At 39.1% G+C, this 17,513-nt stretch overlaps 1 protein-coding gene across 1 annotated transcript; it reads left to right on the forward strand.

Annotated features, from left to right (window-relative positions):
• The first annotated feature begins 7,708 nt into the window (after positions 1-7,708).
• On the forward strand, positions 7,709-15,747 carry DDX59 (DEAD-box helicase 59). Its single transcript, XM_010216203.2, has 8 exons — positions 7,709-7,721; positions 8,683-9,500; positions 11,461-11,628; positions 12,171-12,260; positions 12,631-12,882; positions 13,743-13,895; positions 14,434-14,562; positions 15,413-15,747. The coding sequence occupies exons 2-8, from the start codon at positions 8,694-8,696 to the stop codon at positions 15,674-15,676; spliced, it is 1,863 nt and encodes a 620-aa protein (XP_010214505.2). The 5' UTR covers positions 7,709-7,721; positions 8,683-8,693; the 3' UTR covers positions 15,677-15,747.
• The last annotated feature ends 1,766 nt before the right edge of the window (positions 15,748-17,513 follow it).

Here is a 17,513-nt window from a genome sequence, read left to right on the forward strand (position 1 = left end):
ATCTCTCCAAGCTGGTGATAGTGTCTGTCAGGACTGGGGAAAGCAGCAGGTCATGTCAAGAAAAGAGAGTGTTTTGGGAAGTGAAATAATAGTTCAGTTAGAGTGTGCATTCAAGGTAGAGGGTGTACTGCCAACTTCTTTTTTACCACTAAGGTCTTCATTCTGTTGTGCTTGCATAACTGGGAATACTATTTGACGACTTCAAGTAAAGACCTGAAGTGGAGGTGTGGAGTGCTAAAGTGTGAAATGATGATTAGAAATGCTATTTATTAGCATTAGATTAGAAAAGCTAGTGAGAACCCAAGATTTCACAGGCAGGAATGCAGAACAAAGTGATAGTCCATTTCAGTTCAGAGTCAGATAATGTTTTAGCTATTGCAGTACAAGACAAGCAGTTAGAAATAAGGTGTCAATTCATTATTTTGCTCTAATTTCATTACTTAAGAGAGCCTAGTTCCATGAAAATATACTTGCTGCTGCTAGAGAACAGGTTTCCTGTGTATCAGCAGAAGATTAATGGCCATCTGCACAGAGATATTCTGTCTGCACTTCTGCTGGCTCTTTAATCACTGAGGACATCACACGTCCTAGGGCCATCACCCTCTTAAAAGCTGACTGCTTTTGTGGCTTCTTGCAGACCTGGCAGCATCAGTAACACAGAAGTCTTGTCACTGCCTTGCATTTTTGCTCTGAGTTCCACTGGTCTGGTAGGAGCACTTTGTTCCTCCTTGTCTCTTGCTGATGAGCAGGTTTTTTTTTTTTCTGTGTTTGGGCTATATGGAGCAGTAGTGTTTTCAAGCATTTAAATCAGTTTATGTCAAGGAAGGCTGCTCCCGCGCAGCTTCAGTTCCCTCTGGAGCTGAACAGTTGAACCGGTGTCTGAGAGCCAAGACTGAGAACTGGAGAGCTGCGGCTTAGACCTGGAGGAGCCAGGAGTCCTCCGCCTGCAGAATGGTGGAGCATGAAATCTCTGGCCTTTTTCCTTATGCACTCAAACATACTGAGTACATATTGTCTCAGAGGAACTGTTTTCATGGCATCACTTAGTACTCATTTGTGTTTAACTGTGAAGTAGGTAGAGATATTCTGAGTAACAATGTGTTCTAGGCAAACTCTTCCCAGGAAAAAAGATAATGGAAAAAAAACAGGTTAGTCAAGAAAATGGTAGCCTGTCTCATGGTATTCTCTAGCCCTGTTCTTAATAGTCTTTCCTTTGAAATAGTCTCTCTGGATATATTCATATCTCATGATTGTTAGCTTTGAATTTCTTGCCAAATTGTTTCCACCTCTTAGGTGTAATCCTCACCACCACCTTTTCACTGCTCAGGAAACTGTCATAGCCTTCTTGCTGCTTGGTTCCTGGCAATTGCTTGAATGAAAGTTTCCTTAGCTTGAGCTCCAACTCTCATTTCTATATGTCTTGCTAGTTGCTAAAGGAAACAAGATTACTTTGGCAAGAAACTTTACAAAATTACCACCTCAAAGCCCTGAATAGTTCAGGGAATATGGGCATTCTAAACTTTAAATTTATAAGACTGTATCTTAAACATTTTTTTCACAGTCCTGTACCTAAGTAGGTTGAGTTGTACTATGTATTAGGACAGATATAATTCACTGAATTGTTTAGCAGATAGGATCCCACGAGTGGTGTTTAAAGCTTTCCTTCAAAAGAAAATATGATAGTGGAACCTTGGTTGTACAGCACAGAAGTCTCCTTTCACACTGTAATACTTCAGGTTTATTTAATACTCAAGAGATTGGAAAACATATAATGATCTGGAGTACAAAACTGCTAATCAGAGTGGTGTTTTTTTCCCAATGTAAGCACTAAAACCATATGAAGTGGTAAATTGTTTATCTTTTTAGTATAGATTTAATTTTTCCCAAATCTATAAACATATTTAGAACTTCTAATTTGAATTCTTTTGAACCAACATTATTATGCTGTTTTTTTCTTTTTTTTTTAAGCCAAGTTTTAAATCCCAGAAAAATAAGGTTTGCATGGCAAGTTCTTGGCAGATCTCAGCTGGAAGAGCACAAACAAAACTGCTTAACAAGGAGGCATTCATTATTTCTGTCTTGTTACTCTGTCTCATTACAGAGTTGTCAGCTGTAAAGTAACTGGCATTAGAAAGGACTCAAGTCTTTCTATTAGAAAGCATAGGGAACAGTCAGTCAAGAAGGGTAATGTGAAATATGTTGCATTTTTGAGGCTTTATATATATATATATATATAGTTACTGTGCCCTTAGCTGAGCCAATGCATTGCTTGCATGTTCTCATAGCAAGCTAAGCTGTGGAAACTGCCTCAAGTTCAGGAGGACAAATCTGTTATTTTAGCTTCAGAGGTCCGAGGTCCCAATGCGTATGTTATACTGCAGACTAGCAATTGTCTGACTGATATCTTTGACAGCTAATTGAGAAATACTCTAAATGGATCACAGCAACAAAAGACTCGAGAGAGTAAAAGGATTTATGTTTTTCAGCTATGCCATAGGTATGCAAAATGGACATCATAAATGAGTGTGAATCATTGGAAAAAAAGTATCCACAAGGTAATTCTTTTGTTTTATTAAACTAAACTAAATAATCCACATGTAACTTAAAATTGTTGGGCTGTTACCAACAGCCACAGAGCAATGGTGAAGGCTGTGACGTAGAGGAAGCTTTTGAGACTTGAATCCTGGAGCTTTCTGGCCACCAAGCCAGCTGCTATGAGACAGTGCAGTGGCAGCTGGCAGTTACTCAGTACTGAGCATGTCCTGATTTTGCCTTTTACTATGGTAGCAATGAGTTAGTTGTTTGTTTGTTTTTCTCCTTTTATAGCCTTTCAATTTCCTGTAATAATTTTTACGTGTGGGATTCAACCAGGGCCATTTCAGGCTTTCTGCAGAGGCAGAACAGGGAACAAATGTAACGTAGAGGAGTGTGATGGTTAAACCCAATGTTTAACATTGGCACTGATTTTAACACTAAGATTTACAAAAAGTCTAGCTTATGCCAGCTGCCACACGAGTTTCCCAGAACATTATTGGTGCAGTGGTTTCCGCTTTCCAAACTAGCGATACTGGTCAGCTATTTATAAGCGGAGAAGGAAATTTACTATCCTGTTTTTCAAAAAGCTGATAATGTAAATCCTTCCTTCAGTCTGTCATGCTATTAAACCACATCTCTGTGCTTCTTCCATCTGTCCCCTTGTAACTGCAGTGTGCCGGAGCATAAACTGTTAGTTTAACATATTCGCTGATTAATTAAAGCTCTTCAGCACCCAGGAAGTGATAGATTGGAAAGAGAGGTTATTGAGAAGGAAGGTGGTAACACACACCAAACACTGGTCATCTGGCAAGCTGGAATTTGATTCCTGCTGTCTCTTTTTTTTTTTTTTTTTTTCCCTTCTTCCTCTCTGTTCTTTTTGTCTGGGATCTAGGGGGTGGAGGGAGCTTAAACTACTCAATTATCCATATAATCATTTTACCAGACACTCCTACTGCTTTTCCATTTCCTACCCCTTCTGGAAGTGTTTTGGGAATGGATTAGCACCTGTTTACTTGAATGTGACAGCAACAACTCAAGTTATCCTTCCCAGTGCATGTCTTAAAGTAAGCAAAGAAACAACAGCTAGTAGTAAACTGGGTTCCAGTTTACAGCTTACAGAAATCACTGGAAAGGATGCATTTTCTTTGTTATCATTTGGTCAGATCCTTATTCTCTAAGTCTTAAAGACCTAACAAAGATTTGTAAGTTCGTTGAAATAGCTCCCATACTCTAAAATCAATCTCTCCTAATTGGAAAAATTTACTTTATAGCTTGTGAATTCAGAAATTGTATTAGCCATAGTTTTTACAGCTGTGCTAAGGCTGTGATGATATTTAATAAGGAATCAATTTTTTCAAAGCAGATATTATACAAGGAATTTGAGCATATAATTACATTCATTTTCTTCATATTCTTTTGCATGATTGGTCTTCTACAGTTATTTCTCTATGGTCTAGTGTCACTTATGCCAAGCGCCAGGGCTTCCAGTTCAGCACTTCTCTTTCCCTCTTTTTTTTTTTTTTTTGAGTTTAATATTATTGTGGAGACTAATGTCTCCTTAAAATATGGCTTCTCAATCAACAATAAGGAAAAAAAAAATGGACCTCAGAAAAAACATGCTGCATGCAGTATCTGTCCTAACCCAAGATATGAATATTAGCAGAATTGACTAGTTCATGGTTAGTACTTTAGCATCAGCCACCATTATTTGCTTTTAAATTGTCTGTGTTGTTCCTGTAGGCTTCCTTTGAAGCTGTAATTTGGAGATCTGTGAAGTCACTGACTTGCTGATTCAGTCATTCATTCAAAGAACTATTCATTACATGTGTTTTGGTTTACTGTCGACTACCTGCCTACAAGTCTGCAGAGTGAGTCCACAATCCTTCGAAGTGACAGAAAAGGAGAGAAATTTATTTCGATAGCATTGAGCGAAGCAGGCAGAGGCCAAATTTGAGCCCAGTCCAGGGGACCCAAGTTAAGCAGATATGCTTTGATTTCTGTGTCTTACGGAATTCCTGCCCCGTCTCTCCCTGGCTCCTGGCAGCAAAACCACGTTGCTGCGTTTTGGCAGCATTTCAAGTAGGGCAGCAGTGGGGATGCCGAGCGGGACCTCTGTGCTTCCCATGAGGTTTGGGCAGGAGGAGCGCTTCCTCCTTCCCTCATTCCTCCTACGCTCTCCCAGCATGGATTTTTCACTTACATCATCTTAAAATTAACACTGCACATACATAATCTAGGATGTCATAATTTCAGGAAATAATCTTTATTCTCTAAGCAGCATCACTGTAAATTCCCTGCTCTTCATCCTTGATTACATGAATAGCTAAAATTAAGGCATGGGGACACCTTAATTTAGAGTCATGAGAAATAGGATATATATTTGAGATACTGAAGCTAATGAGTAGTTTAAAACAAAACCAAAACTCCTCCTCTTGATGAGACACTGCGTACTTGAGGCACATTTTTATTTTGGATTTGTCAGTACTGACACTCGCCACTTGAGGGAGTAACGTGTTAGGCTCTACGTGAGCTCAGGTCAGAGCCCATTCTGAGCTCTTTTACCTGTAGAGACCTTGCCGTCACACGAAATCTGAATTTCCAGGTGTGTTTTTTTTTTTTTTTTTTTTTTCTCCTGTAATATACCACACAATTTTAAAATCCTCTCACGAGGTCCCCTGGCAGTGTGGGGAGCTGGTGCATGGGCCGTGGTCGGACAGCTCTTGGAAATGGCCGTGATAACATCTCTGAGTTAGTATACGGGGCACTTGTTTCTTCCGAATTTAGTGTATGTGGGAAGAGAAGAGGTTTTGATCCTCTGCTTTAATCCATTCTTGTTTTTCTGAATTATTTATTGTTTACAAGTGATGAGGAGAGTTTGTTTGCATTTCTGAAGAGTAGCTGTGAGATGTTATAATCTCTAGGGCAAAGCACCTGTTTTCAAATTGAGGGCAGAAATCCAACATGCAAAGTGTGTTTTTTTTTTAATGACAGAAATAATGAGCGAATATGGCAAAAGAATTTTTTTAATACACCAAAGAATGGGATTCTTTCATATTAATGATGTGTACTGAATGTTTTGTTCATGATGTGTTTTGACTTTTCATCTATATAACTTCATCTTAACAAATGTACTTCTTCCCCTTCATTATTAGTTGAAATAATGAATCTGTTTATAAAATTACCAATTACTCTGATATATTTCAGCTTTCTATAAAAGCTCAGGAAAGCGACTGAAGCAGAATGTGCTCTTTATCACAAGGGAAAAAAAAGAAAAAAAAAAGGAAAAAAAAAAAGGAAAGAAAAGAAAGGTAATTATTTAACCTGCTCACAAAGCACAGTACCTGTTCCGGGAGTCTTGGATGGATCGACATGTTTACATGACCTCTCCATGTAAATAAAGGATAGTACACTGCATGGTGTGGAAACTTGCACTCCCCTTTAGTCACAAGTACTTTTCACTACAGACAAGGTCAAAGCAATGGTTGAAAAATTCCATCGTGTTGTTTCCATTATACCTCATGTATCCATTCTGTATTACATGTATATTTAGTGATACATGGATGGCAACCAAGTGTGTGCCTTCTGTATCCCTATGCAATGTTGGTAAGTCTGAAACTTGTTCTTTTCCTTCTGTCTTCTAGAAGCAGCTGCATCGTGACAGCTCATGTCAGCTTGAGCATATCCATGGAATAAGGGCCGGGGATTTCAATCCCCAGAAATCTGTACAACATCCATGTAGAACATGAATGTTGTCAAGGATGTGTTTTCCTGGGCTTCCCCCTTCTTGTTTTTATTTGCTTTTGATTCTATTACTAATGGTGTGATCAAGCATTGATTTTTTTGTTATTGTTCTCTCTCTCTCTCTCTCTCTTTTTTTTCCTCCAGCAATTCCTTGATCTAAGCTTTATTCTATATAAAATACACAAAAGAGTAAAGAAGCGGATCATAGCCTTAAGCTTCAGGCCAGAATTTGGTGTCTTTAGAAATGTGCTTGGAAAAATCCTATAGGATATGGCTCACTATCCTGCAGCAAGGAATTTCATAGTCCATCTCCTCTTCATGAAGAGTTGGCCCTTGTGTTTATTGTATGAGATAATCTATCACTGCCACTAACTTTACTCCCCTTAAGCACCAAGTTTTGCAGAATTCGCTGGCTCCTTGGCTGTGAGAGCTCCTCCTTGCTGAGGACCCAGCCTTTCTTTCCTCTGTTCTCATTGATGATTCATCCGCTTGAGACCATTTCCTCTTATCCTGTGTCTGTTGAGTGTCCTTAAACTAACTTGCTGAGTATGTTGAAAACCCTTTGAAAAGCTCAATGGCCAGTATCGGTGACATCTCCGGTATTTACAGGAGTGCCAGACTTTTCTGCTAATGGAAGTTTTGTTAGATATTAACACTCATCCTTGTTGAGCAGCTTTTAATGGTTTGCTTAATAATTAATGGTGTGCTAAGAGAGAGGAAAGCTGCTGTTTTTGACTATTAACATCATCCTGCTGACTGGTGGCTACTTTTGTTTCATGTAAACTTTAACCAGCTTGAACGAGTGACCTTTTATCTTTACTACTGTGCTGAGTTGGGGTTCATCTACCAAAGGATCACTAAACATTAAAAAAAAAATTAGTTAATAGTGTGTATTACAGGCAACAGTGCAGCACGTTTTCTGTTTGGAGAATGTCACTTTGCATTATGTTTGTGATGTAAAGATGATGTTATGAAGTGCAACATAATTCGTACACCTGCAAAAGAATGATTAAAAGAGAGGGGGGGAAAAGTACCTATCTGGCAGGTGTTCATTACTAATAAAATATTCTCTATTTTCAGCTGTTTCAGGTAGTAGATGGTTTTAGACAAACGTTCCTGTCACAGACATCAGGTATTAGTAAAATAGCTGTCATTAGAAAATAAAATACCTGATATTAGAGGGAGAAAAAAAAAAAAGTAACACAGATAGGAGGGTTATTTCTGACTCGGGTGCTTTATGGAATATGAAGCATCTCACGTCGTACTGAACAGTGTTGGAATATTAGTCTCTTACTGAGAAAACAGTGTTTTGAATTGCAGGAAGTGACCTCCTAAAAACGGAAGGAAGGAAAGGAAACGAGCCTATGGCAGACGAGGGACGGGAGATGAGGAAAAGAATCTCGATAGAAGCGCAGGGGGGCTTGCAGGGGCTAAAGCGGAAAAAGGTAGAGATTTTGGCCAAGAATGAGAACCGCAAGGAGGGGCGGAATGGAAGTCCCGGGCACCCACCGCGCCCCGCTGCCCTCAGCGCCCGCGGCGGCCGCCATTTTGTGCGGGGCGGTGCCCGTCCCCCGCGGCGCGGGGGCGGGGGGAGGAAATGGCGGCGCGGCGGGCGGGAGTCGCCCCAGCCGTTAGGCCGAAAAGGGAGGCGGTGAAACGCGGCGACTGGGCGAACAGCCCCCGCCGGCCCCTGGCTGCTCTCCGGCTTGTGTGGGGCTGCTGCGCCCCCTCCTCGTGAAGCGCTGTGAGTTGCCCAGGCGGGAAAACAAAATCCTTCTAAACGCAGAGGGGGGGGTTAGGAAATTTTAGAAACGTGAGGTAAATAGAAATTTGGAGATTACTATGCAGAGTGGGATTAATTCAGAAAAAAAATATATTTTGCATGCATTGGGCACAAAATGTATCGTACCAGAAGAACCATGCACCAAGAGACCTGTGAGGACACTTGGCGTTGTAGAGGCAATGATCCCAGAGTTTGGGGTTTGGACCGTAAGGTTATTTGTGCACCTGAGTGCTGCTCCCTCCTGTTACAGCGGAGCTTGGCATGCTAACCTGAGCGTGTAGGTCCTTGAGGTTTTCTCTCTGTATATATATTCTAGATACAATTCTCTGAGAATTTAATTATGACTCTCGAACAAAAAAATAAAATACATGCAGCTAGTGAAAATTTAGTGAAGATTATGTGCAATTGTAAATGCCAAATATCGAGAATTAGCTGTAGGTGGATCTGTGTTATCCAGTACCATAGGCCATTACTAGATACTATCAGAAATAAAGAATCAATGTCTAGGTTTGAAAATATATTTCCTTTTTTTTAAAAAAATATATTTATTTCTGTGTGTATGTGTGGTAAGTAATTATCTCACGGTGATAGTAGTTTCTAACAGTGGTAACTTTTTTTTCTAGTGTACAAAAGCATGTTTTTACCACGATCTCTTAAAGTCAAGAGGAGTCCTGATGAGGACAAAAGCACAGCTAAGAAGAACAAATTGTCTTTGGGAGAATGTTCGTTAGAGGAGACTTCAGAGGCCCAAGAGACCCAAGACTTCAAGTCAGCTACAAAAGAAACTTCTGCTTCAGGATGCAGTTTGTCTGAAGTTGTACAAGAGTGCAGAGCGCCTGTAGCTATTCCATCAGATCTTGGGGTTGCTAATACACCTTTAGGAAAGGACAGCCAAAATACTGATGAAGAAAGCTCTTCGGAAGAACCTGTAAAATCTTTCAGCAAATCGCAGCGCTGGGCAGAGCCTGGGGAACCTGTATGTGTTGTCTGTGGTCGTTACGGAGAGTACATCTGTGATAAAACAGATGAAGATGTGTGTAGCTTGGAGTGCAAAGCCAAGCACCTTTTACAAGCTCAGGAAAAGCTAAAATCTGACCAAGTCGTGGAAGCAGAAAATGACCTTGATACAACCTATTCCTATAAAGATCACTCCTTTATTTTAAGTTTGCAAGATGAGCAGATCAGGAACCTTAAATTGCAATTGGGTATTGTTGTCCTGGGCCAGCAAGTGCCAAGACCCATCATTGAGTTTGAACACTGTGGTTTTCCTGAAACTTTAAACCGTAATTTGAAGAATTCTGGCTATGAAGTTCCAACTCCCATCCAAATGCAAATGATTCCCGTTGGACTACTGGGAAAGGATATTTTGGCTAGTGCAGACACTGGCTCAGGAAAAACAGCAGCCTTCCTGCTCCCAGTTATTATGAAGGTTTTAAAGGAGGTAATCAAACTTCGGTTGTTTTGAGAAAGTGGTTTCCCTGTGTAATTGAAAACATAATTGCAGTGGCTTCCATTGAAATTCAATTGTTTGTTTTATTTTGACTGATGTACGTTGTTGCTTTTGAGAGGATTGCTGATTGACTTTGAATGTTTTGTCACTCTGTGCTCAAGTATCTCCATCAACATTTCTTGACAAGTAGAGACTGTTTATCAGGCAAAAAATCCAGCAGAGTTTAGTTACTTTAAGTGACTTAAAATAGAAAGTAAAAATAATTCCAGGCATTCTGTATGTCAGCTGCTGCCATCTCCTGAGGTATCAGATGGCTGAGACTTTTTGACATTTGCCTGATTTCACAGAATGACTAATGTTGGAATCTGTTCAGCTGACCACCAGGTAATTAGAAGAGTTCAGGTAATATATTGATGAGTACATTATGAGAATAATTTCTCAAATGTGCTAATTCTTAACACATCTTCCCACAGTCTCAAAGGAGGGAAATCAATTAAGAATATTTGTGCTTCAGAAAGCTGTGAGTGTATAATGAGGAAATAATGGCAAATGGTATTCAGTACCATGTGTTTGCTTTGGTATTGCTTTAGTATTTTTATTCAGAAGAACAAGAATATCTTTGAAAGTTGTAGACCTGATTCTCAGAGATGTTTTGGATTGTTTAGGTACCTTTACATGCATTTATGTATATTTTTTTCCAAAAGAGTTCTTTAAACATTATTTAATTAACTCTTTTAATCTTCAAAGTACTGTAGCATTAGTTTTAATGATTTTTTATTTAAGAATGAGATCATCGTGATTAAAGTCCGTGAGACTGGTTGTGCACTTATAAAAACATGTGCAAAGTTATGTCCTCAATGAATAGTACTGCACCTTAATTTACTTGTGCTACTTTTCATCTTCAGAGTACTTTAAAAGTTAATGTGTATTTCAATAGGAAAGTGTTAATGTTGTTTAAAATATTTTTAATTTTAACTTAGAATGGAGGCTTCATGAGGAATCTGGTGATGAGATACTATTTGACAGTTCTTGGATTCTCATCCCTTATATTACCTTATATTCCTTTTTGCAGTTGTAAGCTAAACTGAACTCTGTTCTCTAGTCAAAAACAACTGAAGAAGCCCATTTTGAGACAGTGTTTAGCTATGTACTTCCTATGACGATACACTGGCAAAGGAACAACTTCCTAGTGTTTTGTCACTGTAAATATTCTGGGTGAAGAATAGAAACAAACAGATACTACCTAGAGAGCTATTTAGTAAAATTGTGATTGTATTAATATGAGGGCTTTGTTTATTTGGTGAGCAGGGTGTTTTAGGTAATTTATGATCTGCAATGACAAAATAATGTGTCTTAGGGCATGACTGCTGTTCTGCTATTTTTCTGTTTTAGATTTTTTTTTTTTACTTTGTTATTAAATATTAACTGCATTTGGGAAACTGATTAATTGTATAACTACACCCCAGCAATGTTTGTGCTTAATTCCAAGTGGTGGGTGAGACAATAAAGGGAAATATGCTTAACATCCAGACTTAAAAAACTTTTGTATGGATTCTAGAGATATGGTTAGCATCCTGTGTGTTGAGTTTCTGTGAAATTATTATGAGTTACTGTTGTAGCAGTATGCAATAACTAAGAAAAAGAAAGTGATCTTGACAAACACTGCTGCGTGCCTTTGCCGGATGCTATTTTAACACTGCAGTTACGTAAATTTTTGTTTTCAAATATGCAGCAATTGGTGGATTGACCTTCTTGATATGTGCAGTTACAGGTGGAATCCCTTTCTACATTCTGTCTTCAGCTGTGATAGAAAGAGTGTTAGCAGTCTTAGCTACATCCAGAGTAGCTGCACCAAATATTTTATGTTGAGAGATTTAATCTTGAAAGATTTTTACCTAAATAATAACAGAATTCTATGTTCAACTTTTTCTTTTGTCTGTCTGTTTTGTAGACTGAAACCCCCTCTGGACTTATTTTAGCACCAACAAGAGAATTAGCAATTCAGATAGAGAGACAAGCTAAAGAACTGATGGCTGGTTTACCAAATATGAGAACAGTCCTCCTTGTGGGAGGATTACCCCTGCCACCACAGCTTCATCGTCTCAAGCAAAGTGTGAAGGTAAGGACAAAAGTGGGGAAGGATCCTGTGAAGAGCTATGTTTTAATGACATTCACATTTTGACCTGTATGGACCCAAAACGTATGGAGTTTTTTGTTAAATCTAAACCAGCAGAAATAATTGTCAGCTCTTGAAAAATTTACAGTATTTTTTAATGTTTGGTTTCTGTTTATACAAACAATAGCTCTATTTTTCAAAAGGATTTATTTTCATGCATAATACTGCTGTTCTCAGTGAAATATACCATTTTATTAGATAAGAAATTGGAAGCTACAATTCATTCTTTTTAAAAAAGTTCTTTAATGTGGATTACATTGCTGGTACTTAGAAATTTTCATTAGGGTACTAAAAAGTCCATTTTCTCTTGAGGCTCCATAATGTGTTGTTACCTGTAAAGATTTCAAGACTCAACTTGAACATAAATAATTTCACTGATTATTGCCCTTCTCATGGACGTGCTGTAACCTAGTTGTTTTTCTAAGATAGTCATATTTTCTTTCATGAAGTTTTTGCTGCCTTTTATTTTTGTTGTCTTTTGCTAGGTTATAATTGCAACACCTGGAAGACTTCTAGAGATTTTAAAGCAAAGTTCTGTTCGACTCCATGGAATAAAAATTGTAGTAGTGGATGAAGTAAGTTTTTAGTTATTGGAGCTGTATTGTCTATAGAGAAGTTATTGAAGACTCAGTGTGGATGCCTAGTTAAACTAAGTACATTAAAATATGAAATATACTTCTTAACAGAAAAAAATCATTTTTTAAAATTGTGGAATGTATTTGAACCATGCATGCACTATTGGTTATAAAAGACTTGCACACCAGACAGACAGGGGAATACAGATTGAAGCAGTTGATTTTCATTTCTCACTTTTCTTCTAAAAATACTCCTGCATTTTGGATAATTACATGCTAATTATGAACTCACATAAGACCCAGAATGTTTACGTTGAAGATACTGCTGTTTACTGAAAAGTCTTATACAGGTCTAATATATTTTACTTAGGTGGATACCATGTTAAAAATGGGTTTCCAGCAGCAAGTGTTGGATATTTTGGAAAACATTTCTCATGGTCATCAAACCATCCTGGTGTCAGCTACAATTCCAGTGGGCATTGAACACTTGGCAAATCAGCTTCTGCACAATTTTGTAAGAATAACAATTGGAGAAAAGAATCTGCCGTGTTCTAACGTTCGCCAAATTATCTTATGGGTGGAAGAACCATCTAAAAAAAAAAAGCTGTTTGAAATATTAAATGTAAGTATAATATTTTTCTCATAGAAATTATCCGTGTATCTTTACACACCTGTGTCACGATGTCAGCTTCTCATCTTTGATTCTAATCTGTGTGTAGTGAAAATGTGCAATGAGGTTAAGCACATAACTCCACTAGCTATTTCAGTAGTTCTTAACAGAATAGCTTTGATGGCAATTTAGGGATTTTTCCACCCTTGTTCCTCACACCATCTTTTGTGCAGCAGCAAACTGGATCCCTCAATGGCCCCAGTTAAAAATGACTTTTTTTTGGTGGTGGTTTAGTATATATGGTACCTCCATGAGTTGTACCAGCATATCTGTAAACTGGAGAGGAATACAACTTTCTTAAGCAGATAGAGCTGCTTTTTGATCTGGAAGTGGTTTGTCTAAGTCATGAAAGAAAGCATCAAGAAAGTGAATATTGTTCTTTATAACCTTCTTGTGAATGTTTATCAGTAATGATGACCTTAATCCCTTGTGTATTTTTATGAGAAATTGGGGAGGAAGGTGATCTTGGCTGAGAAATAGTCAGCTTTATCTTTTAAGTTTAGCTCAGCTACAGAACTTGCAGAAGCCAAGATTGTCATGTAATTTTTAAAGAAACTTTTAATTCAAAAATTGTGTAAGGAGATGAAAGGATTCATAAGAATCAGAACCCATATTTATACTCTTTCATGTATAGATTTGTTTAGTTTTAGTGCTGATTACTTCTTTCTTACCTAGAATTTAAAAATGTTTATTCATCCAAATGTGATGTTAATACTACAGAGGTAGTAAGCAGCAGAAATTGAATCCAAGTTGCTGATGATGATCAGTGGACTGTTGTAGTACCTTTTTATCTAAGCAGTTTAATTATACAGGATAAGAAACTCTTCAAGCCTCCAGTGTTGGTGTTTGTGGACTGCAAACTAGGAGCAGATTTGTTGAGTGATGCTGTTCACAAGATTACAGGACTGCAGTGTGTATCCATGCACTCTGAAAAATCTCAGGTGGAAAGAACAGAAATATTACAGGTTTGTGCTTCCTAGAGTCACAAGGTTTTAATAGATTTTTAAATGGCTAATCTTATTTTTTAAGGTGATTTAATTTGAATGAGTCAAGTCATAGTTTTCTGTCACCTATATAATGATTTAGAATGATATATCAAAACTTCTGCAACTACAGTTCTTGTTTTCATGGGATTTTTGTTCTCTGGGAAGTGATTTGTAATGTATTTGCCTATTTATTGCATTTCTGTAGTAAAACCTGGAGTGTTAGGGACAGGGGCAAGCAAAACGATAGGTAATAATTCTATTTTAAATGTAGGTAAATACATTTCTTAAGTTATTTACTTTGGATTGGGAATTTAAATATGCATTTAATTTTAATTGATACTTGTTTATCAAATGATCCATTTAAATTAAGAACATGAGGAGGGCTTTTTTTTTTTTTTTCTCCTTTGTGCAATAGAATAATCCCATCAGGCATATTTTGATGCTGTACAACCAACTCTATGTGTGCTTGGAGAGGTTCAAAGTACAAATAAGGACATTTTTTTTTCTTCTCTGGCAGGGATTACTTCAAAAGACATATGAAGTTATAGTAAGTACTGGAGTCCTTGGACGAGGACTTGACCTTGTCAATGTGAAACTGGTAGTAAATTTTGATATGCCTTCCAGTATGGACGAATATGTACATCAGGTAAAAAGAAAAAAAAAAAAGAAAAAAAAGAGTTGCATGAATTATTTACCAATGCATTCTTTTAAAAAGCATACAGAAATACTACTTCTAACTATGGAAATTTAAATCAAAATATATAAAGATGATTTCTATCTTCAGGGGATTGTTTTACATTCTTTTCTGTTTTGTCCTCTCTTACAGCACAAAGATATATAGGAAGCAAGATTTCCCCAATTTTTATTATCTGTGGAAGAAAAAAAAAAGGGCAGATACCCCTCTTTAGGGATATGCATGTAAAACAGAAAGGAATTTAGTCTTGAATTTTCTTTTTGTTCCCTTTTACCACCCCAGTATCTCTCCTCTGGATGACAGGCAACAGCCACGTGTGACTTCAAGGGAAATTAGATAATACTGAGAAATAGGCATTAAAAGTGTTTTTTTTTTTTTTTTTTTTGGGGGGGGGGGGAGGGTGTGTGTGCTAATTGTGTGTATCCTACTTCATGCTAGATGCTTACATGTGGCATTGGTCTGCTAGCTTTTAAAGTGTTATTTGGATTAGATTTACTGTCAGCCTTTAACTTGACTGCCTGTAGGTTATATTATGCATCTCAGTATCAATGTGACTTGAGGTTTGTGCCAGATACAAGTGTTAACTTCAGATACATTTGAACCAAAGCTTCAAATTTGCATATTACAAATTCAGGATTTTTTTCAGAACTTTGTGCTTAGGAGATGAGGTACAGAGATTTGGTCTTGTCATTTACAATAGTTGTTGAATGCCTAAATCTATTTTATAACAGAAAACTAACTGTAAGAAGACTTGAAGGAATTTCACTTAATATTGATTAAAAAAAAATTAACTTTTTTCCAGGTTGGAAGAGCAGGGAGACTGGGTCACAGTGGAACTGCAATTACTTTTATCAACAACAACAGCAAGAAGCTCTTTTGGGATGTTGTGAAGAGAGTGAAACCAACAGGCATCATTCTTCCTCCCCAGCTGCTCAATTCCCCATATCTTCATGACCAAAAGAGAAGGGAACAACAGAGACTTAAACAGTTACAGAATAGCCTTGTAACAGGAGACAACCTTATGGACATTATTAGAAAACACGACAAAAATAATTCTCAGAGGTAGTAAAGGTGCATTTCTAGCTATCTTAGGTAATTATAATGAAAATTTTATTGAAAAATAAATATGGAATTACAGTGTCTTGTATTTTGCTTTTTTTAAAGAGCAATTTTTTAAGGAGTCTTATTTTTTCCATCTTTATTTTGAAACACTAATAATGTACGTTTGAATTAGAGTAGTGCCCACTTAGAATTTTCTAGATAAGCCTTTTTTACTTTTAAAATGAGTAGTGTTGTGTCTTGCTTGCAACACAAATGGAGAAGATTTTTTTGAATTTTGTATTAGTATTTCTGAATGACCGTTCAGGTGGCTTTGGTATCAAATTAAAAAAAATTAAAGCTAAGTATAAAAAAAAATAAAGCTTAGTAGCTGATTTGCTTCAATAGAAGGAAAAATAGTATGCAGTGTTCCTATTATTTTAGCATAACACAAGAGGGGGAGTGGAAATTAAGGGCTTTATTTCTGTTTATTTTTTCTTGTGCTTTGCCCTTTGTCTCCCTCTGCTGACATTTTTTGAAGTTTCTATTCCCATCTACCCAATCTTGCTTAAAAAAACCAGTGTGTGAGCAGGGCACACACCCTCCTGGGCGCTATGAGGTGCTTTCGCAGGATCACAGGATGATTGAGGTTGGCAGGGACCTCTAGAGATCATCTAGTCTAAGGCCCCCTGCTGCAGCAGGGACACTGAGAGCATGTGGGACAGGGTCACATCCAGGCAGGTTTTGAAGATCTCCAGAGAAGGAGACTCCACAGCCTCTCTTGGCAGCCTGTCACCCTCACAGGAAAGAAGTTCTTCCTCACATAGAGGAGGAACTTCCCATGTTTCAACTTGTACCCATTACCCCACTAGCCACCCATGAGAAGAGCTTGGCCTCATCCTTCCTACATTCACCCCTCAGCTATTTGGACATACACCTTATCAATAAAAGATCCTTCTCCAGGCTAAGCAGGCCCACCTTGCTTAGTCTTTCCTCATACAATGGACAAATGCTCCAGCCCCTTAATCATCTTCGTGGCTCTCTGCTGGACCCTCTCTAGAAGCTCTATGTCCCTCTTGCCCCCAATACTCCAGGTGCAGCCTCAGAGCTGAGCAGAGGAGCAGGATCCCCTCCCTCGACCTGTTGGCCTTCTTGGCCAAGAGGGCACACTGTTAATTCGTGGTTAACTTGTCAACCAGGATTCCCAAATCCCCCTACACGGAGCTGCCTTCCAGCAGGTCAACCCCCTAATCTGTACTTTCGCCCAAGCAGCAACTGCCAGTCTTTCCCAGCCTAATGTCCTCCAACTTCTAAACACTACAACATCTCCCTTTTCCCCGCCGTGGCGCAGCTGCTGCGCGTGGCCCCACAACCCCGCGACAGGCGCCTCCGCCTCCCGCGGCGCGCGGAAGGTGCGAGCCCCCCGCATGCGCACACGCAGGGCCGAGACGCGCTCCTTGCCACGCCCCCGCCTCACGTGCTCGCGGGCAGCCAATCGCCGTGCGCGCGGCGCATTCAAAAGGGAGCAGGGCGCGGCCGCGCGCGGCGGCCGGTGGGGAGCGGCGCGGAGCGGAGCGGCGCGGAGCGGAGCGGCGGGTGAGCCTGGGGTCTGAGCCTAGCCGGGCTCGGGGGGGCCCCCCAAAGTGTTGGAGCAGTCCCCGGAGGCTGCGCCTTGGGTCTGTTATGGAGCTGGGGCAGCAGGAGTGGCTGCCGACCGGTGTGAGAAACGGGCGTGTTGTGGTTGGGACTTCTGGAATCTTCCTCCTTCCTTTCAGGAGAGGAGGAAAGCGCTTCGAAGAAGCAGCTGGAAAATATAGGGATAAAAGGAACTTCCCTACGGGTCATGCTTGGACCCTGACGTCTGT

The sequence above is a fragment of the Tinamus guttatus genome, unplaced genomic scaffold (genome assembly GCF_059628265.1).
Source record: "Tinamus guttatus ecotype Peru unplaced genomic scaffold, ASM5962826v1 Tinamus_guttatus_pri_ptg000211l, whole genome shotgun sequence".
Lineage (NCBI taxonomy): Eukaryota > Metazoa > Chordata > Aves > Tinamiformes > Tinamidae > Tinamus > Tinamus guttatus.

Excerpts from the sequence above, each read along its gene's own strand:
- DDX59 (XM_010216203.2), top strand. The coding sequence starts at position 8,694 with ATGTTTTTACCACGATCTCTTAAAGTCAAGAGGAGTCCTGATGAGGAC. Across the intron at positions 12,261-12,630 it reads AAATTGTAGTAGTGGATGAA|GTGGATACCATGTTAAAAAT; the intron begins GTAAGTTTTTAG and ends TATTTTACTTAG. Across the intron at positions 12,883-13,742 it reads AGCTGTTTGAAATATTAAAT|GATAAGAAACTCTTCAAGCC; the intron begins GTAAGTATAATA and ends TTAATTATACAG.